We start from the raw sequence: 12677 nt of genomic DNA on the forward strand, positions 1-12677 counted from the left end.
CCGTCATTTCTCTATAAGAGGGTTCTTCATTTAATAATAAAAGTAAAATTCTCCTTTGAGGGAGCTTGGGCATTTCCCCTTGGCATCCCTATCTCATGATTTTGGTAGGAGGAGTCTTGAGTGATTGGGTTTATTATTTTGCATTTCGAAGTTTCTAACTTCATTCGTAAGTAGTTTTCATCTTCATTTGCAGACATTTACATACTATAACTCACTCTCGAACTTGCATTTCTTGTTGATCCAAGTGGCATATCTTGTTGAAGAATCTAGGGCATCTAGGTTATAGTGAGATTCTTCTGACGATGATAACAATTTCTGAAGTACTTTTACTTTTCTTATTAGTACAATCTTCTCTTATTATTATTAGTACGTGTCCTCTTACTTTATCAAACAGTTACCAAAACAAAAGGAAACAAGAACACAAGATGTTGGCTCTTAGCCAGGGCAAAACCTCTCTCTCCTAGATGTTGAAGTTTCTAAGTTTACTTAGTTAGAAACCCTCCATGCACTTTATCTAATTTATTCCTACCTACTTGTTATTTTCCTTAACAAGTTATTTACAATGTAAATACTAAAAATAAACACTAGTGCATTCTCAACATATTACAGATCAGCAACTAAAAGAAACAAGAACAAACACACCACATGACACCATTATTTTTGGACTAATGTCCCAAAAAAACCCAATGTGGGAAAATCGTTGCAGCTATCTGAGGGTTTTCTTATTAAGCAATATCATAGTACAATCTGGGTGCCGAAACTAGCCTACCCAACAGAGAATTTCGTTAGCAGTAATACCTCACGGTTTCTGACAAATCTACTAGCTGAAAACCTCGAATAATCCTTCCGACAGCTACTCAACACCAATCTTCCCCAAAAACCCCAGTGTCTGCCCAATCTGGATTGCGTCAGCCTCTCTTAGCCCAGCGCTGGCCCTGTGTCAGCCTATCTTGGCCTGCGTCAGCCCTAGGAGGCCCTGCGTCAGCTCTCTAAGCCTCTGCGTCAGCTACGCCGTCCTCTCTGGTGCTCTGCGCAACAATTAGCTGCCTCTGCATGGCCCTGCGTGAGCACTGGCTGCTCCTAAGTCTCTCTCTCTCTGGTTGCTCTGTTGCTATCCCGACACTATCTCTCTCTGTTTCTTTGTACTCAATGCCCCTCAGCTGCTCTCTCGATCACTGATTCTATCTCTCTCAGCAAACCCCGCTCTAGAGAATAGAATGACTGATCACTCTGGTGTATTCTCCAAGTGACCCTCAAGCCTCCTCTTAGACTTTTCCTATTGACATATCAACGGCCGAGATTAGGTCCCTAATCAACGGCTAAGATTAGATCTGGCTTGATCCATGTCTTTTGAACCATTCTAACACAGACTCATATTAATACACATTAATATTTTATTTTCCCTAAGTTTAGACTTAGGGAGTCCATTAAAAATATTAATTATTTTAATATCTCCTGATCTGTTTATAATCTTCCCAAACCCTTTCTGGGTATTGAAGATCTCATGTGCCCCAACCTCTCTACCAAATTTCGTGGCTAGAGCACATCCGATGCTACCCTAAATCAACACTAGAGAGGAAAACCCTTATGCAAATATCTCTTATTGAAGCTTCAATTAACAAATGCCAAACCCTAGACCCTTGACCAGTAGATCCTCCAAGAATAAGACACAGTCTCTCTTCCTTTATGTCCTTCAATCAAAGCCTTCTTTTGCTTTGCACCTTGATCTCTTCCTTCGCACTTCTTCCAGCAATTAAGGGCTCTTTTTACGGCAACTGCAGAAACCCTTGGTCTCCTTAGAGACCTCTTCTTAGTTGTCTTCCTTTCCTCCTCTACATCACTTGGCAATTTTCCTTCTTCTTGATATGGAACCTTCCTTAATCAAGAAGAAGACCTTGTTGATAACCCAACCAAGCTCTCTTTTCTTTATTGTGGTTGCACATATGGAACAGCAGCAATATGTCTTCCTTTTCTTCGCACGTGTGGAGGATACCTTCAAGAATTGCAGCTTTCCATTCTCTCTTTCCTTCGCTTGAGTAGTCTCTTCCTTCATTGGAGTGAGAGGCCTACTTAGCACTCTTTGCTAGCCCAAACAAGCCTTTTCACATGACTGTAATAGCAGGTCTGAAATTGCAGCAGAATGAGCCTCTTCTTCCTTGCACATGTGACTGTAATTAGGCCTAAAATCAACCTTCCAAACTCGGCCTTCTATCCTTCTTTCTTCGTTGAAGTATAGACACCTTCTCTTCCCTTTTTCACACCTCTTCTGGCCCTTTCCTCTTTGCTGATTTCAGATATCACTTATGCCTCTATGGTGAGGTTGAATGGCCCTATATATACGAGTATGTCCCTCCTATTGAGCCGACTTGACTTCAAGTGCACCAAAATTCATTCTTTGAGCTGACTTGAAGAGGAGACTTGTCTTTGCTTTGGAGGATCACTTTTGACACATATCTTTGACATAATTACATAGGTTACATAGTGTAACATGCCCTCAAGGGGTCTTCAATAATTACATTGACTCTTTGACTTTCCTAGAAGCACTCAAACATGTGCTTGACCTATCAAATGGGCAAGAAACCCATTCTTGATAATTACAAAAATAATAATTCTTTTCTTTTACAAGTACAAAGATCAAAATTACATTTATGAAGACCAAACATAGTTACACTTTCTTCAACATATCCAAGTTTCATTACAATTTGTATCTTATTTGCTGATTTAATTGTGGCTGATTTGTTTCATTTGCAGCTGGTATAACTCACTCTATTGTTGATATCATAGCTATCTCATTGCTCATTTGATAGTGTAGTGTTGAATAAAGTTGTCATTGATGGCATCATAGTTGAAATGTTGAAGCAAGCCCTAACCTCATTATGCAAACTCTAGGGCAATTAATAAAGTTGAAGAAATGCTTGATGACAAGCCCTAGCCTTGCTAAAATGTCCATGAAACCCTATCTCTATCTAAACAATGGATAGCTCTAGATTATTGATGCCTAATGATCATCATAAAACCCTAGTCCTTGTATGCAATCCTAATGCATGAAGATCACATGCACTAGCACGTCAAAATAGTGAAAAAATTCTAATCCACTTGATGCTCTAATTCCATAAAAGAAATTCTTTAATAGGGCTGTTACGAAAAAATATGTATATGATGAAAGAAAAATTAATTTTCCATCATTAGAGGTCATATCTTGAAGGGAATACTATATCAGCTTATAGAGGAGGTCATAAGCTTTCCAATGAGTACTCACTTGCCTCCTAATTCCTTACAGTTGAACAAAAATCATTTTTTGAAATCAGCATATGTCAAAAATTGTCAATCTGTCCAAGCCGACTTGAGTAGGCTCATAACCGTTGGCAAAGAGACGTGTCCCTTCAGAATATGTAAAAGCCACTATAAATATAAACCTAAATTCATCCATTCAAGCTCAGATTTTTTGGTGAAGACAAAACAAGAGGTAGAAAAGCAGTCGCAACCTAGAAAAATAAGGAAGACAAGTTTGTGGAATTGTTCTTGGGTTAAATAGTCTCCCACAGGTTCGAGCTAGGAGCAAAGAAGTTGTCGTAGTTGTCGTGGTTGAAGTTGTTGTGGTTGAAGTTGTCGTACTTGTCGTGGTCGAAGTTGCCATAGTTGTCGTGGTCGAAGTTGCTGTAGTTGTCGTGGTTGAAGTTGTCGTGGTTGAAGTTGTCGTAGTTGTCGTGGTCGAAGCTGTCGTAGTTGTCGTGGTCGAAGCTGCCATAGTTGTCGTGGTCGAAGCTGTCGTAGTTTCCGTGGTCGAAGTTGTCGTGGTCGACGTTGTCGTAGTTGTCGTAGTTGTCGTGGTGGAAATTGCCTTAGTTGCCATGGTCGAAGTTGTCATAGTTGCCATGGTCTAAGTGTTGATTTATTGGGATTGGACAAATAAAGCTTGTTGAAATCTTCCCTTGAGAACAAAATAGGGCAGAGTTGGAGAACCTTTGAAGAACTTATGAGCATTCTTTGAAGGAGTATCCTTAGGAATTTATTGAAGCATAAATTGAAGGCTTGTTTGGCACTATTGAGGCTTGTTGAAGAGACATTGAAGACCTGGGATTGTTTTGAGATTGAAAGGTTATTTTGAAGGTTTAGTCAAAGCATTGTTGAAGACCCCTTGAAGTCAAAATTAGGAAGCTTGTTGAGGATATTGTGAAGATATATTGGGAAATAATTATTGAAGACTTAAGTCAATCTTGAAGGCACCCTTGGAGATCATAATGCACTGATGGGAGCCCTCATAATGTGACCTTGGAGAAATTGTTTGGGTATCATGAAGAGTTGTGGAGACACCTTTTGAGAAGGTAAAGTTGTCGTTAATGAGCTAAGTGCTTTGAAGATCGACTAAGGGCATTGTTGAAGGTGAAGTTATTGTCATGGCTTGTTGCAGAAGATATTGGAAGCCTTGACGAATCATTGAACTTATCTTGAAAAATTGAAGCATAGGGTTGGAGCCCTATGTTGATTTTTGGTAGCATCGGATGTGCTCTAGCCATGAAAATTGGTGGAGAGGCTAAGGCACATCAGAAATCCAATACCCAAAAATTGTTTGGGAAATTCCACCCGGATGGAGAGATATTAAAATAATTAATATTTTTAATGGGATTCCTAAGTATAAACTTAGGAAAATTAAAATATTAATGTGTATTAATATAAAATGGGTGAGAAAGTTCTAAATGACGAGGATCAAGCCAGATTTAATCTTAGTCGTTGATTATGGACTTAATCTCGGCCGTTGAATCGTCAACGGGAAAAGTATAAGAGGAAGCTTGAGGGTCAGTTGAAGACACACCAAGTTGATCAAGAATTCGATTTTCTGGGGCAAGGTTTGTTGAGAAATAGGGTTAGTGATCTGTTGAAGCGAGGAGCAATTCGGCAAAAGACCGAGAATACATAACAGGCAGGCAGAGAAAGTGTCGAAGAGACAGCACAGAGGCTTGGAAGGCTGACGCAAAGGCAGCCAGGACTGACGCACAGGGTTAAGAGGCTAACGCAGAGGCAGCAGAGGCTGACACAGGAAATGCTGAGGAATTTTCGTGGGGCAAATTAGGAGCTGAGAGGCAGATGCAAAGCTGTAGAGGGTGACGCAGTTCTGAAAGGAAGCTTGGAGCAGCTTTCGCTGTCCAGCTAAGGAACTGTCGAAGTTGTTGTGGGAACAATCATCCGGTTGCTGATCAGCCAAAATATCTATCTCCGAGGAGAGGTACTTCTGCCAAGGAAAATCTCTGAAGGGTGAATCAGTTCTGGCACCCTAGTTGTATTCAGAAACTGCATAATAATAAAACCCACATATCTGCTGCACCAATTTTCCCGCATTGGGTTTTTCGAGGACGATTGTCCAAAAATAACAGTGTCCCTTGTGTAATTGTCTCAGTTATTTCAATTGTTGATCTGTATATGTGTGAAATCTACATTTGTGTTTATTTCAGTATTTATATTTATAAATAGCTTGTTAATGGAAAGAACAAGTAGGAGATAATAAACCAAATAATGCGGTAGGGATTTCTAATGTGTTAGACTTAGAATTTTTCACACCTTAGAGGATAGGAGTCCTCAAGAAGATCAGGTTGGATCCTGTACTAGTGAAAGGGTTGGAGCCCTAGAGGTTGGTGCCTCATAGAGACAAGGTTGGAGCCTTGGGGAAGATAGGGTTGGAGCCCTAGAGGTTCAAGCCTCGTGAAGTCCAAGTCGGTGCTTGGCAAAGTACAGGCTGGAGCCTGGTGATTTGAATATTGGAGTCTTCCTCTAGGGATGGAGCCCTAATCTATTATTGTACTTGATTCATTGTAAAGAGGATTGGAGTCCTTGTCATTTCTGATTAATAAAATTATTATTCTATCATTGTTCATTTTGTGCTCTAATTATAAGTGATCTTAACTGGTAAAAATAACAATTGAAAAGAAATATTGATTTGCCCCCCCCTCTCAGTATTTCCAACATGTAGTTCAATTGCTCATCATATCCCACAATTGAGATTAAATTCCATTGCATGCAAAGCCACTTTACATGCTAATTTGATTTCACTCACGCTAAGTTGATCTCATTTCATGCAAGTATAGTATATCATTTGATGTGGATTGGTATCCTTATTGAGTTATCTTGAACCATCTCTCATTGGAAGCACTACATTTACTTACAAGTTATTTTAGGAAATCTTATTTGAAGATCCCAAGTCTATGTTTGGAGAAAATGTTAAAACACATGACCATGCAGTTAGGGTATGGCTGAGTCCTACATCAGAACAGTGGCATGTGGATAGACTTGAGGGACTAGATGGATCTTTGGTAATGACGCTAAGCTTCTCCACTTGAGGCCCCAAGCTATTACCTCTATCCAGACAAGGGTGAACGATTTGAGAAGGAATAACACCCTAGATAGGCCTTTAATAAAATCAACCAAGAACACTTACCTCACACAACTCACTCCAACAACTTTGGATTATCTTGCATGCAATTGTGATATCATTGGTTATCTGATCTACTAACACTTGTCTTGCATAGTATTATATTTTGCAATTTAGTCTTATATTGATCTACTAACTTTCACATATCATTGTACTTGTTAACTCTTGAAAGCATTTCTTTTATTGCAAGTATTATCATTTATTTGAGCATAGTTATCTCTTGCAAGTTTATATCTATTAGCTCTGGTCTACTCATGTCACTTTTCCTTGCAGGATATATTGTTGAATTTAATTGATCTATTTATGTGTCATTGACGGTTATATGCTCATGATATTTTATACTTGCTGATTTATTTATGCTTCAATATTGCTTTTCAAGTCTTTGAATGGTGAATGCTTTAATTCATTAATTAACAATCTCCTAGAACTTGTTGAGTTTAACAAACCTTCCTTAGAATCTTCCTTAGGGTCCACCCCCCTTGGCTTTAGCTAGGGGAGAAGCCTTGACGGAGAGAATTGGGATTAGGTGAAAGCCCCAATTCTGAGCTTTGCCACCGAGGCCACACTTAGTGGGGTTGAGGATTTTCCTACATTAACGTAGGTGTGTAAGCAAGGCGGCAACACAGCCTTAGCATTTCTCAAGAGGGGTCACTATATTTTGAGACCTTTGGACTTCAAACAGACTTTATCCTTGATTAGATCATAAACTTATCATGAATCTGAAAAGGACAGATTACTCTAAAGAATACAGGATTGATTCCTTGAAATGACTCTCAAATTGATGTTATATGCTTAAAACAGTTACCACTGTAACTTTTTTAAGCATCTGCTGAGGTAATGAAGTCAAAGACTTATACTGTTATATCCTTTCTGCCTAGAGACTGTGATTACTTGAGCACCTCCTGAGGCTTTTGGACCTCTGTGATTTTTCTAGACTTCTTTCAGATAATGCAGAGATGAATAAAGGTTTCTAACAAGCTGTGACCTGGAACTTTCTTCCCTCACCAAAGCTATGATACCATGTTAGAAAACCAAGTACAGTGTAGTACAAGCGATATTTTCTGAACTTCAGATGATTATTTGTGAGCTTAGCAATGCCTTTTTAAAATTTATTCTTCCATCAACAAATAATTATACTTCAGAAATTAACCAACAGTAGTAAGGAGAAAGCAGAGATCACAACGCATAATAAGTAACACCAAAAATTAGGTCCAAGACCAGGGAAAAACCCAACCAAATCCTTCTTAGAGAGATCCTTCAAAATACATCAAGATAAGGACTATACTGACCCAAGAAGACTTCCACAAGTGCAAGGCCTCCACAAGTTACAACTGAATGTCCAACAAAGATCACAAAGGAGAGGTTGATCCTCCCACAAGACTGGAATGTACCCTTACCTGAGCTCAAACTTCAACCAATAATAGATCTTGGACTGGTAAGAGAGAAACAATTTGGATCTTCCACCACAGAACTCGGATTTGTGTCACATAGCTTGGATTTTCCACCACATAGCTCAGATCTATGTGACAAAGCCCAAATCTGCCACCAGAACTCGAATCTATGCCACAGACATTTAGATCAAGCCACCAAAAGTTAGATCTATACCACAGATTTTTAGATCAAGCCACCAGAAGTCAAATCCATGGCACAGAGCTTCAGATCAAGCTCTCTGATCACTGCTACAGGTGTCACACAATGAAGTAGACCTTAGAGAGAGAGAGAGAGAGAGAAGACTTTCTTGCTTCAGTAGACTGTAGATTTCTCCTTAAAACACCTTCGCTTAAGTAGGACGAATACATATGCTTGAGAGGTGAGTGCATAGCAAGGAGAGCGAGTAGGCCTCTTTATATAGCCATCAAAGTGATGCGAATGGGGAAGCCGACTTGACCATCTAGAAGGGCCGACTTGCACTTGTGGAGCCTTCATAAATTACAAAATAATAATAATAATTTTCCTTCTTTAAAATATAATTTTTCTTCTTTCAATGCCTATGTAAAGTATGGCTTACAAAATTTATTTTAACCATGAAGAACATGCTAGAAGGATAACCATACTGTCATCAATGGCTGCGAAATATGCAAAATACATTGCATGATTCCATATTTCTTCAATAGAGAACCAACCACGAGAGTCTATATCTATGAATAGTAATAAACTGGCAATTCTTATATGTTCCACGTGGTAGACTATTTTGGGATTGCTGATAAAGGGTTAGCATTCAAACTGCATGGGCATCAGCTGCATTTTTAAATTTGAAAAATTTGTCAGGATGATGTTTGTTTGTGTAACCTGTAGCTTCTTTATGATTCTACAGGTGATATATGACCTCACAGCTACTAGAACACAGCATAATAGAACCAATGCAATGTCTTTAAGCCAAGCCCTGTTCATCAATCTCTTACAGTGCCTGGAAACCCAATAAAACAATGCATCTTCAAGAATCTCAACTACATAGACATCAACAAAGAAATCAATGTTAAAGGAGATAAACAACCTTGAATATACTATCTCCAGCCATTGTTGGAATCTCTTCACCCACATCAGACATGCCTTCTACTTCAAAAGTGGTCATTTTTGCTCTAAGCCAGCGGTGCATAAAAGGAAGCCATGACTGCAATGACAATAAAGCAACACATATATTTCTTGACAACTGGATGCCTCCTGCAATTTCCAGCAAAGCATTCTGATGCTTAGCCAGCCATTCCCGCAAATCCTGTAATATTATAACATTATAACATTATTAAACAAATTTTACCATTACAAATAAGCCGCTGATGGAAATAAACATACTCTATGTATCACAATCTGCTTCTACAACCCAACCTGATTCTGTAATTTACCTATGCCCTTAAGAAGGTACTAAATTATCAATATTAAATACGAACTGTATAAGGAAACTGTCACTGCACCTTTGACGAGACTTTCTTTGACGTTGTTTTTGGAGGAGGAGAGAATGTCAAACTCAGTAAAGTGGCACCAGGAATGTCTGCAACAGCATGCTTTTTTTCTGCAAAAGAAACAACAAAATTAAAGTATGCAAAATGTCACCTCAAATGAGTTACCAGATATTCTAGCATGTAAGCTCACATGTAAATATCCCAGAGTTTCAAAATTAATACAACTACAAATTTGGATTCTAAAATAATTTTGTATTTTAAAATTGGCATACACCATATTTTGGACCATCACTGGCTAGGTTGATGTATAGATTACTATTAGACTCTAGCAATCTTATGATTTATAAGGTTAGGTGGTGACACCCTTATGGTACTCTGGACACTATGTGGTCAACCATTTGAGAGGGTCACACCAATTTTTCTGACATAATAGGTGATTACTGACCAAGAATAGTACCAAGACTGTATCCTAATATAGAGATCGAATGTAAGGGATGAGAATTTGCGACAAAGAATAGTAACACCTGGGAGAGGTTTCAGAGATATGTAGTCCATGTGGAGAAGATAAAGTCAGCATATATAGATTCAATACAGAGTAAGGATGACCAACTAAAACTCCAAGAGAGAAATTATTGAAGATCTTGACATTATAGTGAATCATATTTGTTTATCTGAGCTGGTGTCCCGGATGTGTTTAAAAAAATGGTTGTAATTTGGACTTGATCAGATTTGTAGTAGCAAGGATGCTATAAAAAGTTAGTCCTTTTTCATTTATGACACCTAGATAACCTTATCAATGTAGCAAAAATTCCTCAACAAAACATGTCATTTTGATATTTTGGTAGGCTTAAAATTAAGAAGGCATCACATAGATGACAACTACAATGAAGAGAATATATAGAGCATATAGGGACCAAGACGATAAATATCATGCGTAGATGGAAATGTCAAATGAATGTGGGTCACTACACATACAATGGCTGGTTATGAAGACAAAGACGTACACACTGCCAATTCCCAACAAACAGGAATTTGTCAAAATTTGTCAGGACAAAGATGGACAACCAATACTTCCAACAAATATGATATTACAATCTTCCGAATCATAAATTTGAAGGTGTCCATTAATTAACTGACCATTCGTTTGTGGAACCCAGCATTTGAGTGTTAGACTGTCACCAATTGAGAGACTGCCCCTCCATGCACACTTCTAGCAACATTATCTTCTGCAAATTGGTCATGTTGGTATGTGTCTTGAAATAGGCCTTGATCATCTAGATCCATGCATCCAGATGATTCCCATTAAGATATGATATCCATCAAAGCAGGGTATTGAGATCTTCATGTAAACATTGAAAGAGAGTTGATGATGGGGAAACCAAGGACACATTTTACAGGAGTGATTGTTGATGCTGTAACATAATAATATAACAAAAAAAATAGACAAGGGGATCAGCAACTGGTTACTGGATAGAGTGGCCTAGGCTAGGCTCAGCATCAAACTGAATTGGCTGCCATTATATCCCCTAGGACATATACCACAGCCCACAAATTACATATATCATTAACTCCTGACTAAAATTAGGCTGAAACGTCCCTATAAATACAAACAGGTTACCTACCTACTTCAGCCTAAAAATGTACTTAGTGGGATTGGAACCTTCGTGGGGAGGATAACAACTCCTCAATAAGCCACCAAGGATAGATCTCATGGATTGTTGTATTGTATGTACGTTACATTAGTTATATTTATTAATTATAGTATCTCTCTCTCTCTCTCTCTCTCTCTCTCTATATATATATATATATATATATATATATTGAAATTTCTAAGTCTACCAGTTAGAAACCCTCCATGCACTTTATCTGATTTATTCCTACCTACTTGTTATGTTACTTAACAAGTTATTGACAATGTAAATATTGAAAATAAACACTAGTGCATGCTCAACATATTACAAATCAACAACTGAAGGAAACAGAGACAATCACACCAAATGACACTATTATTTTTGGACCAATGTCCCCGGAAAAACCCAATGTGGGAAAACCGATGCAGCTATCTGAGGGTTTTCTTATTAAGAAATATCAGAGTACGATCTGGGTGCCAAAAACGGCCTACCCAACAGAGAATTTCCTTGGCAGTAATACCTCTCAGTTTGAGACAAATTTCTCAGCTGAAACCCCGGATAATCCTTTCGGCAGCTCCTCAACTCCAATCTGCCCCAAAAACCCCAGCGTCTGCCTTCCTGGACTGCGTCGGCCCCTCTTTGACCAGTGCTAGCCCTGCGTCACTCTGAATGGGTCTGCGTCAGCCTTAGGAGGCCCTGCATCAGCCTTCTAGCCCTCTGCATCAGCAATGCTGGCCTCTCTGAAGCTCTATGCAGCTCCCGGCTACCTCTACGTGGCCCTGTGTGAGCCCTGGCTGCTACTGTGTCACTCTCTCTAGCTCCTGCGCTGCTCTCCCGGCACTATCTCTGCCTCTCTATCTCTCTGTACTCAATGTCCCTCAGTTGCAACTCCGATCACTAATTCTATCTCTCTTAGCAAACCCCGCTCTAGAGAATAGAATGATTGATCACTCTGGTGTCCTCTCCATGTGACCCTCAAGCCCCCTCTTATACTTTTCTGATTGACATATCAACGGCCGAGATTAAGTCCCTAATCAACGGCTAAGATTAGATCTGGCTTGATCCATGTCTTTTGGACCATTCTAACATAGTTTCATAATAATTCACATTAATATTTTAATTTCCCTAAGTTTAAACTAGGGACTCCATTAAAAATATTAATTATTTTAATATCTCCTGAATTGTTTAGAATCTGCCCAACCCCTTTCTGGGTATTGGAGATCTCATGTGCCCCAACCTCTCCACCAAAATTCGTGGCTAGAGCACATCCGATGCTACCCAAAATCAACAATATATATCAATATATATATATATATATATATATATATATATATATCATAGTTTTAAAAGCCAGAATCAGTCTTCAAACTGGCCACCTATCAAATCAGGTTTTGAACCAAATCAAACCGGATTCAATGAACCGTTTTTAAAAAAATACATAAAATAATTAATTTTTAATGAAAAAAATATTTCCAAGATAGAAAACAATTTAAGACAAAAATATGCAAAGTCTGCTCACTGTTATACCATGTAAGGGTGAATAAATCAAAATGGTACCTATTACCGACTAAAAGTGTGTGACTCATAGAAGAAACTTTCTCCTAGATATCTCTTAAGTCGGCAGCCAGCGGCCTCTGAGCCACCGATGTAGTTGATATATTGAACCATTTGATCTCTGCTCCCTACATCAGTCGCATGTTCGCTTGCTCATCTGTCCGGAACGTA

General features: G+C 38.7%; 1 protein-coding gene across 1 annotated transcript in view; it reads right to left on the reverse strand.

Moving 5' to 3' along the window:
- Positions 1-12677, reverse strand: part of RST1 (ARM repeat superfamily protein) — a 486537-nt gene that overhangs the window by 241492 nt on the left and 232368 nt on the right. Inside the window, exons 16-17 of the mRNA XM_089458753.1 lie at positions 9334-9431; positions 8919-9137 (exon numbers count right to left, since the gene is read on the reverse strand). Of these exons, the coding sequence (XP_089314879.1) occupies positions 8919-9137; positions 9334-9431 (317 nt within the window). The remainder of the gene's footprint in view (positions 1-8918; positions 9138-9333; positions 9432-12677) is intronic.

The sequence above is a fragment of the Pinus tabuliformis genome, chromosome 7 (assembly GCF_031772625.1).
Source record: "Pinus tabuliformis cultivar Carrire ecotype Pingquan chromosome 7, CPIR1, whole genome shotgun sequence".
Classification (NCBI taxonomy): domain Eukaryota; kingdom Viridiplantae; phylum Streptophyta; class Pinopsida; order Pinales; family Pinaceae; genus Pinus; species Pinus tabuliformis.